At 37.7% G+C, this 20,095-nt stretch overlaps 1 protein-coding gene and 1 long non-coding RNA gene across 3 annotated transcripts in view; both read right to left on the bottom strand.

Moving 5' to 3' along the window:
• RPS6KA5 (ribosomal protein S6 kinase A5) overlaps positions 1 to 20,095 on the bottom strand; it is a 589,637-nt gene that overhangs the window by 80,749 nt on the left and 488,793 nt on the right. The window contains exon 14 of one of the 2 annotated variants that reach the window (XM_053697560.1): positions 15,132 to 15,298. The exons of the other annotated variant lie outside the window; for it this stretch is intronic. Within the exon in view, the coding sequence (XP_053553535.1) occupies positions 15,260 to 15,298 (39 nt within the window). The 3' untranslated portion in view covers positions 15,132 to 15,259. Of the gene's footprint in view, positions 1 to 15,131; positions 15,299 to 20,095 lie in introns of those variants that run through there. 2 annotated transcript variants of the gene reach the window in all.
• On the bottom strand, positions 13,872 to 14,320 carry LOC128644909 (uncharacterized). Its single transcript, XR_008400060.1, has 2 exons — positions 14,250 to 14,320; positions 13,872 to 14,090 (listed from the first exon to the last, which is right to left on the bottom strand). It is a non-coding gene; the product is annotated as an uncharacterized LOC128644909 (long non-coding RNA).

The following is a 20,095-nucleotide window of genomic DNA, read 5'->3' as shown; positions in this document are numbered from 1 at the left end:
TCCAGTCAACTCTAGATCTGAAACACATTTCAGAAATGCTTGAGCTTTTACTGGATTTACTGGGACACGGGAAAGAAAAAATCTCTTTGCAGGAGGTCTCAACTTGAAACCAATTCTGTACCCTTCTGAAACAATGCTCTGAATCCAAAGATTGTGAACAGAATTGATCCAAATTTCCTTGAAAAAACGTAACCTGCCCCCTACCAGCTGAGCTGGAATGAGGGCCGCACCTTCATGTGGACTTAGAAGCAGGCTTTGCCTTTCTAGCTGGCTTGGATTTATTCCAGACTGGAGATGGTCTCCAAACTGAAACTGCTCCTGAGGATGAAGGATCAGGCTTTTGTTCTTTGTTGAAACGAAAGGAACGAAAACGATTATTAGCCCTGTTTTTACCTTTAGATTTTTTATCCTGTGGTAAAAAAGTTCCTTTCCCACCAGTAACAGTTGAAATAATGGAATCCAACTGAGAACCAAATAATTTGTTACCCTGGAAAGAAATGGAAAGTAAAGTTGATTTAGAAGCCATATCAGCATTCCAAGTTTTAAGCCATAAAGCTCTTCTAGCTAAAATAGCTAGAGACATAAACCTGACATCAACTCTGATAATATCAAAAATGGCATCACAGATAAAATTATTAGCATGCTGAAGAAGAATAATAATATCATGAGAATCACGATGTGTTACTTGTTGCGCTAAAGTTTCCAACCAAAAAGTTGAAGCTGCAGCAACATCAGCCAAAGATATAGCAGGTCTAAGAAGATTACCTGAACACAGATAAGCTTTTCTTAGAAAGGATTCAATTTTCCTATCTAGAGGATCCTTAAACGAAGTACCATCTGACGTAGGAATAGTAGTACGTTTAGCAAGGGTAGAAATAGCCCCATCAACTTTAGGGATCTTGTCCCAAAATTCTAATCTGTCAGACGGCACAGGATATAATTGCTTAAAACGTTTAGAAGGAGTAAATTAATTACCCAAATTATCCCATTCTTTGGAAATTACTGCAGAAATAGCATTAGGAACAGGAAAAACTTCTGGAATAACCACAGGAGCTTTAAATACCTTATCTAAACGTTTAGAATTAGTATCAAGAGGACCAGAATCCTCTATTTCTAAAGCAATTAGTACTTCTTTAAGTAAAGAACGAATAAATTCCATTTTAAATAAATATGAAGATTTATCAGCATCAACCTCTGAGACAGAATCCTCTGAACCAGAGGAATCATCAGAATCAGAATGATGATGTTCATTTAAAAATTCATCTGTAGGGAGAGAAGTTTTAAAAGATTTTTTACGTTTACTAGAAGGAGAAATAACAGACATAGCCTTCTTTATGGATTCAGAAACAAAATCTCTTATATTATCAGGAACATTCTGCACCTTAGATGTTGAAGGAACTGCAACAGGCAAAGGTACTTTACTAAAGGAAATATTATCTGCTTTAACAAGTTTGTCATGACAATCAATACAAACAACAGCTGGAGGAATAGCTACCAAAAGTTTACAGCAGATACACTTAGCTTTGGTAGATTCAGCACTTGACAGCGATTTTCCTGTAGTATCTTCTGACTCAGATGCAACGTGAGACATCTTGCAATATGTAAGAGAAAAAACAACATATATATAAAGCAAAATTGATCAAAATTCCTTAAATGACAGTTTCAGGAATGGGAAAAAATGCCAAAGAACAAGCTTCTAGCAACCAGAAGCAATAAAAAATGAGACTTAAATAATGTGGAGACAAAAGCGACGCCCATATTTTTTCGCGCCAAATAAGACGCCCACATTATTTGGCGCCTAAATGCTTTCTGGCGCCAAAAATGACGCCACATCCGGAACGCCGACATTTTTGGCGCAAAATAACGTCAAAAAAATGACGCAACTTCCGGCGACACGTATGACGCCGGAAACGGAAATAGAACAAAGTTTGTAAAACTGAATTGTGGGTGTGGTGAGGGGTGTATTTATAGGCATTTTGAGGTTTGGGAAACTTTGCCCCTCCTGGTAGGAATGTATATCCCATACGTCACTAGCTCATGGACTCTTGCTAATTACATGAAAGAAATATACATTTATTTATATTTATTAGGGGTGCAAATTAAGATCTTCGTGAGGATCCAAATGCAGAAGTAAACAGCAGCTCGTGCCCTTCGGATATTTTCGTAGCCAGATTGATTCCTGTAAAAGATCTCCAGATCTTAGAGTAGGGTCTTTTATAAGAATTAATCTGGTTCCGAAAAGTGAACGAAAGATCCGAATGTGCATCCCTAATATATATCTATATATATATATATATATATATACACACATATATATATATATATATATATATCTCTATATCGCCATCTATATCTATCTCTCTCTCTCTCTCTCTATACTCTCTCTCTCTCTCTCTCTCTCTCTCTCTCTCTCTCTCTCTATATATATATATATATATATATATATATATATATATATATACACTGTATGTATCTCTATATATATCTATAGCTATATATCTATATATCTATATATATATATATCTATATCTCTATATATCTATATATATATATATATATATATATATATATATATATATATATATACAGATAAAGATATACACACACACACAATATATATGTGTGTGTGTGTTTAAAATATACATAACCTAGGCAGTCTATGCATAATTCTTCAATTATTTTTGTTTACAGTTAATTGCTTGGCAACTGCTACTTACTATCCCAGAAAATGTCAATCAAATTGAATCAATTATTTTTTATGTTTAGTTTATTCCAATGTAGAAAATGCTGTGATCTAAGATGTCATTGCAGAAAATGCTGCATGCCTGCAGAAAGATTGGGAAAAGTGTAGGAACTGTTAGCGCTTTCGCTTTGCAGTGCTGCTCCATATCAGACTGTATTCTTGAAACAGTGCTGTACTTCAACTGCACTGCATAAGTTTTCCTTAACAAAGTGCAGCCTTAAGTGAAACCCTATTTGAAGAGTCAAATACAAATTAGCACTGCAAAGAAGAAGCGGTCTAAGTGAAGACGGTCTCTAAGGATTTTTTTCAACCCTGCAGCCTATCCTTTACCGGTCTGTAAAGCTGTGACACCTAAATGTAAGATGTTCTTGTAAGCAATGCAACTTTATTAATACATCCAAGAGCAAAGGAAACTAATTTACTCAAAAGAAAGGTTTCCTCCCATAAGGGCAAAATGGGACCAATGTATCTAGTAACCATACAAATCCTTTGTTTACAGGAGTATTGCCTTTTATTTAAAGAGACAGTCAAGTCCAAAAAAAACTTTCATGATAAAGATAGGGCATTTAATTTTAATTGAAATGATTTTTATTGAATTTAAACAGCAATACAGAGCTTCGTAAAAAATTACATGTACATGTGCTTGTTTTCTCCCCCAAAGCAAACATAGTATATCATGACCACATATTATTGCAAGAAGTATGCCTTGACAGCCTATCACAAGCCATCTTTACTCCATATCCCTGGCAACTTACGACAGAATGGTAACAAAATTTAACTAAAACATCAACTCATAAATCCCCCCACTTCCAGGATGTGTCGGTTGGTCTCCATCTCTTTTGGAAATATTATAGTTTAATTGTCTGTCTTTCACAAATATTGCTTTATTATCTGGGAAATATCACTTTATCCTGTGTTCTCCGTCCTACTTGATGATGTCGCCCACCACCACCTCTACCTGATCAGTCAACCATACTCTAATTCATTCTATAGCTCCCCCTTCCTTAGTATCCAATAAAACCATATCTTCTGAAACTGTTCTTGTTGGCCCTGTGACCAGGCCACCATTTCAGATAAGTTAAATGTGTCTACAATCTTATCAACCACTTCTTGCCAAGCAGGCGTCCCCGCTTTCCAATGTCTGACGATACATATTCTCATGCACGTGCATAATATTCTAATAAAGCTATTTATTGTCTTATTGAATGGTCTTACCCTATCATGTAGTAGTGCCTGTGATATTGTGAGGGTTATTCTCTCGTTCAGAAGGGTTCCTATCGTGGATGAAAGTTTCCCCCAGAGTGTTTGGACTTTTGGGCAGTTCCACCACATGTGTCTATATGTCCCCCTTTCTTGACACCCTCTGTAGCAGTTGCCATTATGTGTGGCTGCAGAATGCATTGTTCTGATTGGGGTTAGGTACCATCTAAACGACACCTTAATAGAGTTCTCTCTCATGTCTGCACTAACCATTCCTCTACCTGCTTCCCTCAGCAACTCCTCCCATTCACTTTTCTCTCTTACCTCCATGATATCCCTTTCCCATCTCTCTACCATGGGCGACTTAGATTGACATTTCGCTTTTTGCATCATCAAGTAAATTTTGGAGATCAATCCCTTTCCCCTGAATGGAGCACTAATCATTCTTTCCAATTCCGTAAGTGGTGTGGACTGTTTTGGTGACTGATATGCATGAATGGCTGAACTAATTTGTAAATATAAAAACCAATGTAGATGTTCTGGGTCTATTATCTCTCTGATCTGATTAAATGTAAGCAATTTTGCGTTCTGTAAGAAGTCTGCTACCCTATATAACCCTTTGTTTTCCCACTTCCCCACTAGCCGTCTGGAGTCTACAGGCACCAATAGTTTAATAGGCTTTAGTAAGGATTTCGTTTTACATAGTTGTAGCTCTTTTGTGAGTTTTGACCATAGCCGTATTGCCTCCGCCGTTATTGACGATTTGTATTCGCTCGTTTTCAAAAGGGGCCCCATGTCCCATATAATGTCTGCCGCCCTATCATAACCCGCAATTTCCGCCTCAATCCTGGGCCATATTAATTCACTGTCGCTCTTCCCCATCACCACCGTCTGATCTAATCTAGCTGCCCTATAGTATTCAATGAGATTAGGAACTCCTACTCCCCCCACTTGTCTATGTTGTTTCAACACCTGTGCTGTTATCCTTGTCTTTCCATCGCCTCTTAAAAATTTCAATAGCTCACCTTGCAAAGCTTCAAGTTCCGAGGTGGGGACACCTATAGGTATAGCTCTAAAAATATACATTAATCTCGGAAGGAGATTCATTTTAATCGCCATTAACCTCCCATACCATGAAAAGTTGCCCTTTTTCCACCTTCCTAAATCGCTTCTGATAGTTCTGTAGATAGGTAGATAATTCAGTTTATATAAATCTGACAGATTGTCACTTATTTTAACCCCTAAATATGTAATGTGGCTTTTGACACACACTAATTCAAAATTTATCTCCATCGCTTTTTTCGTATGTGGAGGGAGACATAACGGCAATGCCTCACACTTAGCAGAATTAATCTTGTAGCCTGAAATCTCTGAGAAATCTTCCAATATTTTATATAAGTATGTTAATGAATGCAAGGGCTTGGTTAGCGTTAATAACACGTCGTCTGCAAATAACATTAATTTATACTCCGAGGTTGCCAGCTGGACCTCCGAAATGTCTCTCGAATGCCTAATATACGAAGCTAGTGGTTCTATACATATGGCGAACAACAGCGGCGACAACGGACATCCCTGTCGGGTACCATTTAAGATTGAGATTTGCCTCGATATATAGCCCGCCGCCCCCACCACTGCCGTCGGCCCTGAATAAATACTCTTAAGCGCTTGTATAAAGGCCCCTTTAAAGCCCATGTCCAAAAGTACTCTAAACATGAAACTCCAGTCTACCCTGTCAAACGCTTTCTCTGCGTCTAATGACAGGAATAGAGCTGGAGTCCCAGTCGCCTTCAAATAGTCTAATAAAGCAAGCGCTCTCCTAACATTATCCGGGGCCTCCCTATCCTGTACAAATCCCACCTGGTCTTGATGGACCAGTTTGGGGAGTATCTGTTTTAATCTGTTTGCCATGATTTTAGCAAAGATTTTGATATCATGATTTATTAGGGAGATCGGCCTGTAGTTTTGAAAGCATTTAGTGTTTTTCCCGCCCTTTGGTATCACTATTATCTTAGCCTGTAACGACTCCCTAGGTATCTCCCGACCCTCCATGATACCGTTACAAAAGTTGACCAGGTGAGGCAATAATTCTTTCCTAAAGAGTTTATAATATTCCCCCGTCAGCCCGTCTGGACCCGCTGCTTTCCCTACTTTTAAGTCTTTAATTACCCCTAGAACTTCCGAGCTGGTTATTTTCCTGTTCAGACTTTCTAAGTCGCTAACCGTAATTGAATTTAATCTCGCTCTTTCTAGAAATTGGCTTGTCTTGGTGAGAATGTCTCCCAACCCTTTTTTCCCATTGTATAGGGTTTCATAATAGTGGGCGTAACTATCCGCTATTTCCTGCGGGTGTGAGGTGAGGACCCCCTTCTCTGTATAAATCATAGGTATAGAAAAAAACTTGTTCCTTTCTCTCAGCTTGTATGCTAAGTATTTGTCTGGCTTGTTCGCATACAAAAAATAGTGAGCTCTCAACCTCAAGGCTGCTCTAACAGAGGCTTCATTTAAGATTGTCGCTAACTCCCTTCTCTTACTCACCAGTAGTTGAGTAAGTGTTGTTAGAAATGGTGCGTTGATGTTCCTTCTCTAACTGTTCAACCTCTTTCTGCAGTGTTTTAACTAATTTGACTGCTAGTTTATTTTTTATCAACTTTTCCTTCATGAGGAGTCCCAGAACAAAAGGCTTGTGGGCCGCCAATGTCATTAATGGATTTTCGACTGATCCCATGTTGATATCCCAAAACTCCCCTAGTGCCCTCTGTATCTTCCCATGAATCTCAGGGTCCCTCAACAATGTCGGATTATATGTCCATGACCTTTGTCTAGAAAAGTTTATAAGGCCCGTTAACTCCATGTATACCAGGGAATGGTCTGACCAAACACAGGCCTGTGTATCCACTTTTACTAGGTTAGTTGTCAGAATTTGGCTAACAAAAATGTAGTCCAGTGTGGTGTATATTTTGTGGGGAGGGGAATAATAAGTATAGTCATGAGGTCCTCTACCCACTGCCTCCCATGCATCTACAAGATTGTGTTCTGCCAAAGAATTTCTAATGGATTTTATGATACTATTGTGCCTATGTTGTTTATTAGTTTGTTTGGTGTTTGCCGAGCCCCCAACGGAAGACATATTGACATTAAAGTCCCCTGCAAGAATCACTCTAGTCTGTGACCATTGCGTAAGTAAGGTGGATATTTTAGTAAAGAAGGCATTTTGAGTTTCATTAGGGGCATAAACATTGCAGAGTACTACATTTGATCCTTGAATTGTTCCCTGTACTATCACATAACGTCCTTCCGTATCTGTAAGTACCTTCTCCGTCACCAAGTCAAGCGATCTATGTACCAAAATTGTTACCCCTCTTTTTTTAGCGTCTGATGTTGAGTGAAAATGTTGGGGGAAGTGATGTGACCAAAACTTAGGGATAGATGATTTTACGAAGTGCGTCTCTTGCAAAAAGATTATTTTAGCCTTTGCTCTGAGGTATTGTGTTATGGCGGTCTTTCTTTTAGTGTCTGTATTTAGCCCCCTTGCGTTGTGGGAGAGTAAAACTAAATTATTTGGCGTCATTATCTATCTCCTCCTTCTCGATCTCCCTTCCTCCCCCTTGTTGCTACAGATTCTATCTTTATTATAAAAGAATGCTAGGACCCAGCCTTGTTCTAAATCCCTGATTTCCAACTTCCCCAACCAGTCTATTCGTCTTAGTTTTTTACCTTCAGGAGACACAACCTGGAAGAAAATAAACAATAACAAACAAAAACATTTCACAATAACAATAACGTTATCACTCTGAACTAAACATTGCATCACACTTAACTAAAAGGGCAGCCAATCGTATCTGCCTCCTACTAACACCAGTGGCGTGAATGTCTATAGTGCCAATGTTCCAGCAGTCTTTTTTTTTTTGTAGTTAAGTAAATACATTACAACAATGTCCACGATAACCTGGTAGTTGGACTTGAGAGTTACATTAATGTCCTTCATTCATCATACATTGTGAGCCATCAGACCCATCATTGGGTCCCAACCCTTGTCACCAACAGATCTTAAGTTATGCTTAGTTATAAAAATCACTCTTATTTAATGTCCCAGATCACTGGTCGTTGCATGCATATGTCTTAATCTGTAAAAAAAAACAACTTGATGTTAACAGCATTATATACTCATCTGTCCGACGATCTGGATTCAACAAGATCCTTTCTTCTTAAACGAAACCGTCCATCAGATTCAAACCTGAACCAGAGCTCCAAAAAGATCCAAATAAATCCGATCCTAAAAAACAGTTTCTGCTGCATCAAGTCTTCCTCTTCTTTTCAGGTACACAGGACCATTTCTTCTGGAGAGGTTTCCTGCTTCCCTCTTCTCCTCCTGTAATTGATCTTTGTTGTTGAAGAGCTGGGGGTTCCAGCTTCAATTTCCTACAGGTTTCTTGAATCTCTTCTGGATCCTTAATGGAGAGGATCCTATTCTCCCATGAGATGTGTAGAGCGAATGGAAATCCCCATCTATAGGGGATCTGGTTTTTCCTCAGTTGGGCTGTGAGTGGACGGAGCGCACCTCTTCTCTGCAAGGTCCTCAAGCATAAATCTTGAAAAAATGACATTGCCTTGGTATTTGAATGTCAATTTCTCCGTGCCGCTGCCATTATTTCTTCTTTTTCTTGGAATCTGAGCATCTGAATTATGATGTCTCGTGGCGGATCATCTCCTTTGGGTTTCGGCCTAAGTGCCCTATGGGCCCTCTCTATCTGGAATTTCTCGTCGCCTCCAGCCCCTGTAATGCCTTGGAATAGATTTAATACATACATATTCAGGTCTTTCGGGGTCACTGACTCAGGAACACCTTTCAAGCGTATGTTGCGACGACTGCGGTTCTCGAGATCTTCAAGCTTGTCATGAATATCTTCTAATTCTTGCTGCTGTGCTGACACCTGTGTCGTGATGTCGTTCAGCCCTTCTGCCAAGGTGTCCCCGCTTTCTTCAAGAGAATCAACTGTAGAGCCTAGTTCCCCCACTTCCTGCCTAAGCTCCGTCAAACTGCTAGTGACCGTATTCTGCAGGGCCTCAATTTTCTCTAGGAGAATCCCAAAGTTTGTAGATATGTCTTGTTTCGACACCAACTGTTCAATATCAGCTTTAGTTAATGGTTCCTGACTTCCCGCCCCTATTTGTGAGCTTGGGTCGCTGTCTCTATCTGACTGAGGTGATTGTTGTTCTGGGGATTTCTCTCCTCTTGTAGTTTTGAAAAAAATGGGTGCTGTAGATTGCTTATTTAGGGGTGTAGCCTTTATGTTTCTTTTGGAGGCCATTATTGCAGCTTACCCCCAGCAATACGAAAGGTGCTTCTTGTGACACTCTGCACTTTTAACAGATCCTTTAGATCTCTCTTGCAAGGTGTCTTCTGTTATTATTATTAAAAGTCTCTTTGCAGCTGGGGGATCTGCAATTATATATGTCGGCTACCCCTTGGTTTTATTGTTGTCCGCCATGTACATCAACCATATTTCTGGCACTTGTCATATATATCTCACAAATGAGGAAGTAGCGCAGCTGTGGCGATCTATGTGTCTCACTGTGTCACACCCAAAATACTGTGGATTGTAAAGGTTCCATTAGGGATTACTTTTGCGGGCTTAAGAACTTGTATTTTCTCCCACATTTAAAAATAAGTTTTACTGATAGTGTGCTCCGTTTTTAAGCGGCATTATAGTGTCCTCTGAGTTACCCTATTTCAGCATGTTATGGCTTCCATCCATTCCTCAGCCACCCAGCCGGTTTTCACAACTGCTTTGCGGTATTCACCGCTACTCACTTAATCCTTGTCTGCGCCTCTCCACGCTTGTTCTCCAAGTTTTGCAGAGAGCGGAGTTTGCAGCTACGCCACGTGGGCTCCCGACATGGCCGCGGTCTCTGTGCACTGCTTGCCGCTTCTTGAATTGTCTGCGTGTCGGATGTTGCTGGGCTCCACTATTCCCATAAAACAACTCTCTCAGTCCAGTCTCACCTCCCCTCACCTCATAATAAGACTGCTGGGCTTTAGCTGCTTTAAAACGCCTTTACACTTATTTGGCTGCCTGGAGCTCCTCACTTATGCGGCCATTCCTCTCTCCCTCCAGGCTCCGCCCCTAGGGCATGTAATTTTAAACAACTTTCCAATTTACTTTATCACCAATTTTTCTTTCTTCTCTTGGTATTCTTAGTTGAAAGCTAAACCTAGGAGGTTCATATGCTAATTTCTTAGACCTTGAAGGCCACCTCTAATCTAAATGCATTTTGATAGTTTTTCACCACTAGAGGGCATTAGCTCATGTGTTTCATATAGATAAAATTGAGCTCATGCATGTGAATTTACCATGAAGACAGCTCTGATTGGCTAAACTGCAAGTCTGTCAAAAGAACTGAAATAAGGGGGCAGTCTGCTGAGGCTTAGATACAAGGTAATTACAGAGGTAAAATGTGTACTGTATTATTATAACCGTTTTGGTTATGTAAAACTGGGGAATTGGTAAATAAGGGGTTATCTATCTTAATTTTATTTATTTTTTACTTTTTTATTGAGGTTTTGTAATAAAGCATACAAATTAATTAATGACAAAGTATATACAGTAGGACCATCAATGGTACATACATAGCTTCATAAGATCTACACATATAAGAGAAGGGAGGGTTAACAAAGTGCTAAATCAATAAGAATAAATGCTTGCTCATATCTAGTCAGAAAAATAAAATGTGTAGTATAAGTATGCTATTAATATAAGACTTTCTAAGTAATGCTAGGGGCGACTCTTGGGCCTCCACATCATATAAGGGTATAATAGTAATAGAAAGTACTATAACCAAACAGGAGACCACTCTTGGGTCCCAAATTGAAAACCTCAGTTTTATAAATATGGTGATCAGGAATAAGACCCAATCTGGGTCAGGAAGTTCCATGAGGATAAAAGAAAAGTGTAAACTGTAATACAGACTATAAAACATTCTCTATATAACATTCTCTAAACAGGATAGTAAGGACAATAAGTGTACACCTAAACCCTTATTGGGAGCCTATAGGATTCAGAGCATTAATTCGGTTACTATGCTAGTAAGTTAACCTAAAATTCCAAGACAATCCCCTAGTGGTTAATTAGATATAAGTGCAATATATAGTTAGTATGCTGTGTCAAAAGTTCTAATTTTTAATCTGCTATTACAAATTATTATACGGAGTGCAATTCTAATAATCCCTTCTCAGTGAACTAGTGTGTGTCCCCAGCCTCGGCCGCAGACTAAGGGGCAACCTCCTATGTCAATCAGGGAGATATAAAGACACAGTAAATCAGACATATTTTTGCATATAAAGACATAGCTACAGGGGACGTCCCAATCAGGTTGACTTGACTTGGGTTCAGGATAGAGTTTTAATTAAAATGTCTCCCAATAGAGTTTTAATTTGTTTGGAAGCCTGTCTGGAGAGCAATGAAAGGTTAATCACAAATATAACTTTAAACCATAAAAATAAAAAATAGTCTTTGCGTCTACTTATATAAGCTTCTAGGAATTGCTATAGCCAAATAACATGTAATCCTATTAATTTGTAATCCACAGAAAAGTTCCCCAACATAATACCATTTAACTTGTAGAAGATCAGGGGTAGATAAGAGATCCACTCCAAATATACATCTGTACTACTCTAAAGAATACTAAAAGAAATTAAACGTTGCAGAAACATAAAGCACTACTACCTGTTGCCAATATATCACATAAGATCGATTGAACTCAGAGTCTGTAAAAGAAAAAGGTTTCCACATACAACTTTAACCTCAAGTTTTGTAATGTAAATGTCCCCGAAAAGAATTTTATATTTTGTGGCAGTAGTCAACATGCTAAGCATTCATCCTGGCTGAAGTAAAAAGAGTAAGCCTTTATGCGTTAAAAGACCGCAAACCACAAACTCTGAACCGGAATGAAGAGTACAGTCTAAGCCCACCCCAAACCTTGAAGTTAGTCAAATGTTCTCCTGAGGTACATCGTCTACTTGTGATGTGAATCCATATTGGGTTGATAAGACAGGAAACTGAGTGGCGAAAAAACAAGGCTGCCTATAGGGCCGATTGCCCAGTTTCCATCTCAATTGAGCCAGGTTAGATTCCACATTGTCACGCTGCAAACCTTTTGAGGATTTCAGTGTGCCCTGTGTGATCGCATTCGCTGCTTTTTTGCTTTGCACGCTGATATTTGCCAAGTTATCAGCAGATCTGTCCGGACCACCGTAAATTGTCTCACATGGCTGAAGTTCTAATCCTCCTCCTGTCTCATCCTCGATCCCCATATTTAGGGCAGGTGAACAAAGGGTAGCTTGATTTAACTGCGGGAGAGCAGTTTCATCTTCGGTATCAGCTTCCTTGTAATGATTGGCAGGTTGAGACATAGCCGCTGTGAGGTGCTGCTCCAACCTAGTAAAGTGATCCGTTAAGAGAGTAGAAATAGCTTCCAATATGCCACTATCTAGTAGTTCCATAGTCGATGGTGGATAGAGTATAACTGTCCAATTGAAAGAGAATGTCCTCTTGGTACTTTTACCTGATCAAGCTACTCAGGTAAAGGGGGGGGGAGCCGAGGCTTCTGTATAGGCCGCCGCACAGGGCCTCCGTAGTCCGGGTTCTGTTGCTAACTTCAGCACTATCGTAATAAGTGGTATCGTTAGATTTAGGTATTCTTCAGGATGCTGTATATAACTGTAGAATTTGCAGATTATTCTTTAGGCTCTTGATAATCGGCGGATTATCGATATTTTTTCAGCAGCTCCAAATAATGCATCCACTCATGGCGCTACCCGGACACGCCCCTGTTATCTATCTTTTTAAACAACAAAAATTGCGGTGTTGACTGTCCCTTTAAAGACAGTCTGTGTAGATGGGACCAGAAAAATCTACTGTGAAATGCAAGTAGGATAAAAGGGTGTGCAGAATCACATACATGTTACTATAGCAATTTTTACAACAAGCTAAGCATCTCTCCCTTCTTGGTTAATATGAAATATTAATTTCTCAGCCCATTTAATAGAGGACTTTGGATTTGTGGTAAATCAGCATAAAAGCATCTTTCCAAGACATAATGACTAAACACATGTAGTAAACTGTCTTACATAACTATAAAAAGAAATTACTTGTTAATAAAATAACTTGTTAATGCTCTAACAGTGTCTTTCTATACTCAAAGTAGGTGTAAAAACAAGCAACCCGGACACAGAGATAAATATATATATATATATATATATATATATATATATGTATATATATATATATAAGAGAGAGAGAGATTATATATAGGGCTCCATTTATCATTGTTTTGTGAAATCCGACTTTCAGTTCTCCTATAAGTTCTCCGCAGCTTGCCCTCGGCGAGGCGCACCTGTGCGCCAATATTTATCATAAAATCGGTCGTATTATCATGCTCATTTCCAAAGTTGAGATGCCGCGGATTAATGATAAATCTCTCCGTTATTATATATGCGCCTAATTTATCATTACATCTTCGCTAAAATACGCCTATTTTTGCTTTTTTTTATTGAAATTAAGTTTTAAATTATAGATGAACGGGTTTTAGCATATTTAATTATATTTTTTTATTATATTAATGTAATACAATGTAATTTCTTTTTATTTACCATTATTATAAACCATGTTATGTAATACATGGTAATGAAATCTCCAAAAACATTTTTATATTTCAAGTTAAAGAAATTAAAATATGATTTTACCAATGCTACACAATACAAAGTCCACTTTTGTTTATCTCCTTTACATCCCCCCTGCAGACCATATGTCTCCTATTCTAAAAACTTGAACTGTTGGCATGTCTTAGATCGAGCTCTAATCTTGTTAGCTTTTGAATGATAAGATAGTATAACTTTATTAAAGATAGCAATGAATTGGACAACAAATGGTTTTATTCAAATCATATATTCATTTTTATTAATATAAAAAATATGTTATCCTCACATTCATAAATGTTTTAATAATATACAAACATTTTTTTTACAGTTTTTGGTATCTCATTCTCATTTTCCTCACTGCAGAGTAATTACTTAAGAGTCCTGTTTCTGCTTTAAGCAGGACTTCTAAAAGTTCTCTTTTGCTGAACCAAATCTTATCATCCTCTGGAACTATAACAAAGAAAAAAAAAAAATTATTGAAATGATACATGTATATGTTTTTTATTGCATTTCTATAAGGAAACACACATTCAGCAACAGCATTAAAAAAGTTTCCAAAATTCGGCAAAATATACATTGATTCAAATTATTCCAGTTGTGATCACTTACTCCAGTCATAATATTGTGGGGAAGCAGAGTCCTCATCTTGCACCTCTTCTGTGCTTCTCTTTTCTTGTATAGCTGTAAGTGAAAACATAATTTTAGAACCTATATTGATTTTGTAACTCTTGAATTTCTCTTTCTATATATATATATATATATATAATTGAAATCATATATATATATATATATATATATACATATATATATACACATATACACATAGTATATATATATATAGTTTAATTTAAAATAATATATATATATATATATATATATATATATATATAGATAACATTTAATTAACACACATATATATATAATTTTAAAAGATATAGAGAAAGAGAGAGTTAAATATGGAATGATATAGAAAATGTTAAAATAATAAATTATTATTTAGGTAATCTTCTAATACCTGTTAATTACTTTACTTAAGTTTAACACACTAATAAAAACATGAATTTTGTGTTTGATTTTTGTTTAGAATGATAATAGGTAGTATTTTTAACTGTTTCAGCTGAAGTTCCTGAATGCACCTGCTCTTACTCTTGCCCCTCCCTCTTCATCGTGCTCACCTCTTCCTTTTTGCTCCAAATCTTCATCCTCTTCAACCTCTTGTTCCATAATATTAATATTCTGCACTTCCGCCTCATCGGACTCATCACACAAAATTTCTTGATTGTTTATATTCATCTACTTACATCAATAGTGATATAATTTTCAATTAATTTTAAATATAATCTATATTTAAAACAAATTAAAATTATACAAAATATTAAAAAATACCTTGAATGTTTAGAATTTCAACTTCTTCACCATCATTATTTAATGGCCTGGCCCAACGATTTGGCCTACTATGTCTTCCTTTAATAAAAATAATAAAAAAAATAATAAATGTATTCTATTTTATTTAGGAATGCTATTTTGATTTATTTTATACCTGTTCTATCAGTCCCATCATTGTCCATGAATACTGTGGGCAGTGGGTCTGATACCCCCCAGAACAGGAAGAAGTCATCTCAATGGGGCAAAGGTACCTGGGCGCTCTTCTTGTTTGACTTTAAATAAAAAGATAATAGAAACACAATTAAAATAATTAATTTTTTGATTTGTACTATTAAAAAATATTTTCAAAAAATATTTTAAAATGCATTAACTAAAACATAATTTATGTAAGAACTTACCTGATAAATTCATTTCTTTCATATTGGAAGGAGTCCATGAACTAGTGACGTATGGGATATACAATCCTACCAGGAGGGGCAAAGTTTCCCAAACCTCAAAATGCCTAGAAATACACCCCTCACCACACCCACAATTCAGTTTAATGAATAGCCAAGTAGTGGGGTGATATAAAAAGGAGTAAAAAAAGCATACAAAGAGAGAGGAACTGGAAATATAATTGTGCTTTTATACAAAAAATCATAACCACCAGAAAAAGGGTGGGTCTCATGGACTATTGCCAATATGAAAGAATTTAATTTATCAAGTAAGTTCTTACATAAATTATGTTTTCTTTCATGTAATTGGCAAGAGTCCATGAGCTAGTGACGTATGGGATAGAAATACCCAAGATGTGGAACTCCACAGAAGAGTCACTAGAAAGGGAGGGATAAAATAAAAACAGACATTTTCCGCTGAAAAAATGAAATCCACAAAAAAGTTTCTCATAAATTGAAAGAAGAAAACTTAAAACATTAGCAAAAGAATCAAACTGAAACAGCTACCTGAAGAACTTTTCTACCAAAGACTGCTTCAGAAGAAGCAAATACAACAAAATGGTAACATTTAGTAAATGTATGCAAAGAAGACCAAGTTGCTGCTTTGCAAATCTGATCAACTGAAGCTTAATTATTAAAAGCCCAAGAAGTGGAGACTGATCTAGTAGAATGAGCTGTGATCCTTTGAGGCGGGGACTGTCCCGCCTTCAAATAAGCTTTATGAATCAAATGCTTCAACCAAGATGCCAAAAAAATGGCAGAAGCTTTCTGACCTTTCCTAGGACCAGAGAAGACAACAAAGACTAGAAGTCTTCCTGAAATCTTTAGTAGCTTCAACATAATATATCAAAGCTCTTACAACATCCAAAGATTGCAAAGATCTTTCAAGAGCAATCAGAAAAGGAGACTCACAAGAGAGAGCAGACAATTCGGAAACTCTTCTAGCTGAAGAGATAGCCAAAAGAAACCACACTTTCCAAGAAAGTAGTTTAATATCCAAAGAATGCATATGCTCACAAGAAGGAGCCTGCACAGTCTTCAAAACCAAATAAAGACTCCAAGGAGGAGAGACTGATTTAATAGCAGGCTTGATACGAACCAAAGCCTGAACAAAACAGTGAATATCAGGAAGCTTAGCAATCTTTCGATGAAATAAAACAAAAAGAGCAGATATTTATCCCTTCAAAGTACTTGCAGACAAACCTTTATCCAAACCATCCTGAAGAAACTGTAAAATTCTAGGAATTCTAAAAGAATGCCAGGAGAATTTATGAGAACACCACCATGAAATATAGGTCTTCCAAACTCGATAATAGATCTTCCTTGAAACAGACTTACGAGCCTGTAGCATAGTATTAATCACTGAGTCAGAAAAAACCTCTATGACTAAGCACTAAGCGTTCAATTTCCATACCTTCAAATTTAATGATTTGAGATCCTGATGGAAAAATGGTCCTTGCGACAGGAGGTCTGGTCTTAAAGGAAGTGGCCAAGGGTGGCAACTGGACATCCGAACAAGATCCACATACCAAAACCTGTGAGGCCATGCTGGTGCTATCAGAAACACAGACAATTGTTTCATAATGATCTTGGAGATCACTTGTGGAAGAAAAACTAGAGGTGGAAAGATATAAGCAGGTTGGTAAAACCAAGGAACTGCTAAAGCATCCACCATCTCCGCCTGAGGATCCCTGGACCTGGATAGGTACCTGGGAAGTTTCTTGTTTAAATGAGAAGCCATCAAATCTATTTCTGGAAGACCCCACATCTGTAAAATCCGGATGTAAGGTCTGACGGCTGAGATAATCCGCTTCCCATTGTCTATACCTGGGATATCCACCGCAGAAATTAGACAAGAGCTGGATTCTGGCCGAGAAAGTATCCGAGATACTTCTTTCATAGCTGTGGCATATGATTGACATATGCCACAGTTGTGATATTGTCCGTCTGAAAACAAATGAATGGTTCTCTCTCTAACAGAGCCCAAACCTGAAGAGCCCTAAAAATAGCACGGAGTTCTAAAATATTTATTGGTAACCTCGCCTCTTGAGGTTTTCAAACCCCTTGTGCTGTCAGAGATCCCCAGACAGCTCCTGACTTGCATCTGTTGTGATCATAGTCCAGGTAGGACAAACAAAAGAGGCCCCCTGAATTAAACAATGATGGTCTAACCACCAAGTCAGAGAGAGTTGAATGTTGGGATTTAAGTATATCAATTGTGATATCCGAGTATAATCCCTATACCATTGATTCAACATACAAAGCTGCAGAGGTCTCATATGAAAACGAGCAAAGGGGATCGCATCCGATGCTGCAGTCATGAGACCTAAAACTTCCATGCACATAGTCACTGAAAGGAATGATTGAGACTGAAGGTTTCGACAAGCTGAAAACAATTTAATTTGTCTCTTGTCTGTTAAGGACAGTCATGGACACTGAATCTATCTGGAAACCTAAAAAGGTTACCCTTGTCTGAGTAATCAAGAAACTCTTTGGTAAATTGATCCTCCAGCCATGTTTTTGAAGAAACAACACTAGTTGATTTGTGTAAGATTCGGCTAAATGTAAAGACTTAGCTAGTACCAAGATATCGTCTAAATAAGGAAACACTGCAATACCCTATTCTTTGATTACAGATAAAAGGGCACAAGAACCTTCGAAAAGATCCTTGGAGCTGTTGCTAGGCCAAATAGAAGAGCAACAAATTGGTAATGCTTATCTAGAAAAGAGAATCTCAGAAACCGACAGTGAATCAGAAAGTGAAGATATGCATCCTGTAAGTCTATCGTGGACATATAATGACCTTGCTGAACAAAAGGCAGAATAGTCCTTATAGTCACCATCTTGAAAGTTGGGACTCTTACAAAACGATTCAAAAACTTCAGATCCAGAACTGGTCTGAATGAATTTTCTTTCTTTGGGACAATGAGTAGATTTGACTAAAACCCAGACCCTGTTCCTGAAACGGAAATGGTATGATTACCCCTGAAAGCTCTAGATCCGAAACACACTTCAGAAAAATCTGAGCCTTCACCGGATTTGCTGGAACCTGAGAGAGAAAAAATCTTCTCACAGGTCTTACTCTGAATCCTAGTCGATACCCTTGAGAGACAATACTCTGAATCCACTGATTTTGAAAAGAATTTGCCCAAATATCTTGGAATAATTTTAATCTGCTCCCCACCAGCTGAACTGGATCGAGGGCCACACCTTCATGCAGACTTCGGGGCTGGCTTTGGTTTCTGAAAAGGCTTGGATGTATTCCAACTTGAAAAAGGTTCCCAATTGGAACCAGAGTCTTTAAGGGAAGGATTGGTGTTCTGTTCCTTATTCTGTCGAAAAGAACGAAAACGATTAGAAGCTTTAGATTTGCCCTTAGATCTTTTATCCTGAGGCAAAAAAACTCCCTTCCCCCCAGTGATAATTGAAAAAATTGAATCCAACTGAGAACCAAATAAATTGTTACCTTGGAAAGAAAGCGATAGCAATCTAGACTTTGATACCATGTCAGCATTCCAAGATTTGAGCCATAAAGCTATTCTAGCTAAAATAGCTAAAGACATGGATTTCACATCAATTTTGATGATATCAAAAATGGCATAACAGATAAAATGATTAGCATGTTGAAGCAAACGAACAATGCTAGACAAATCTGGATCCGTTTTCTGCTGCGCTACGCTATCCAACCAAAAGGTTGATGCAGCCGCAACATCAGCCATAGAAATGGCAGGCCTGAGAAGATAGCCAGAGCCAGAATATAAATAAGCTTTCCTTAAATAAGATTCAAGTTTCCTATCTAAAGGATCTTTAATAGAAGTACTGTCTGCCATAGGAATAGTAGTACGTTTGGCAAGAGTAGAAATAGCCCCATCAGTTTTTGGGATTTTGTCCCAAAACTCTAGCCGCTTGCAAAGGGTACAACCTTTTAAACCTACAAGGAGGAATGAAAGAAGTACCAGGCGTAACCTGTTCCTTAGCAATCACATCAGAAATAGCATCAGGAACTGGACAAATCTGAGCATATAGAAGGCAAGAGGCATATAGGAAGTGGGGTGAAAAAATAAACTACATTTTTTTGGCACCAAGAATGACACACAACACAAAAGGAAGTTAAGAAAAAATGTTTTGGCTCCAACAACATCCGGAAATGACAGAATTCACGTCATCGCAGACGCAACCTCGTGTAAGGAAACCTGGCATCAACTACAAATTTTGCTTTAATGTTTTTTCTTTTACATTTTGCAAGATGTCTCAATCTGATCCTGTCTCAGAAGCAACTGTTGGAACCCTGCTGCCTGATCAGTTCTACAAAAGCTAAGTGCATCTGTTGTAAATTAGCTGAGATTATATCTCCAGCTGTAGTATGTAACAGTTGTCATGATAAGCTTTTGCATGCAGAAAACGTTTCCATCAGTACTAGCACAGTTTCTGTTGTTTCTTCAACATCTAATGTACATGATATCCCTGTTGATATGAAAAATTATATTGCTGATGCGATACAGAAGGCTTTGTCTGCTATTCCGCCTTCTAATAAACATAAAAGGTATGTTGAAACTTCTCATAAAATTGATGAAATTTCTAATGACCGACAACATACTGAAATATCCTCCTCTGATGAGGATCTCTCTTATTCAG

Source organism: Bombina bombina, chromosome 1 (genome assembly GCF_027579735.1).
Source record: "Bombina bombina isolate aBomBom1 chromosome 1, aBomBom1.pri, whole genome shotgun sequence".
NCBI classification, from domain to species: Eukaryota; Metazoa; Chordata; class Amphibia; order Anura; family Bombinatoridae; genus Bombina; species Bombina bombina.
The sequence above is the reverse complement of the archived record's forward strand: the minus strand, read 5'-3'. Positions and strand labels throughout refer to the sequence as shown.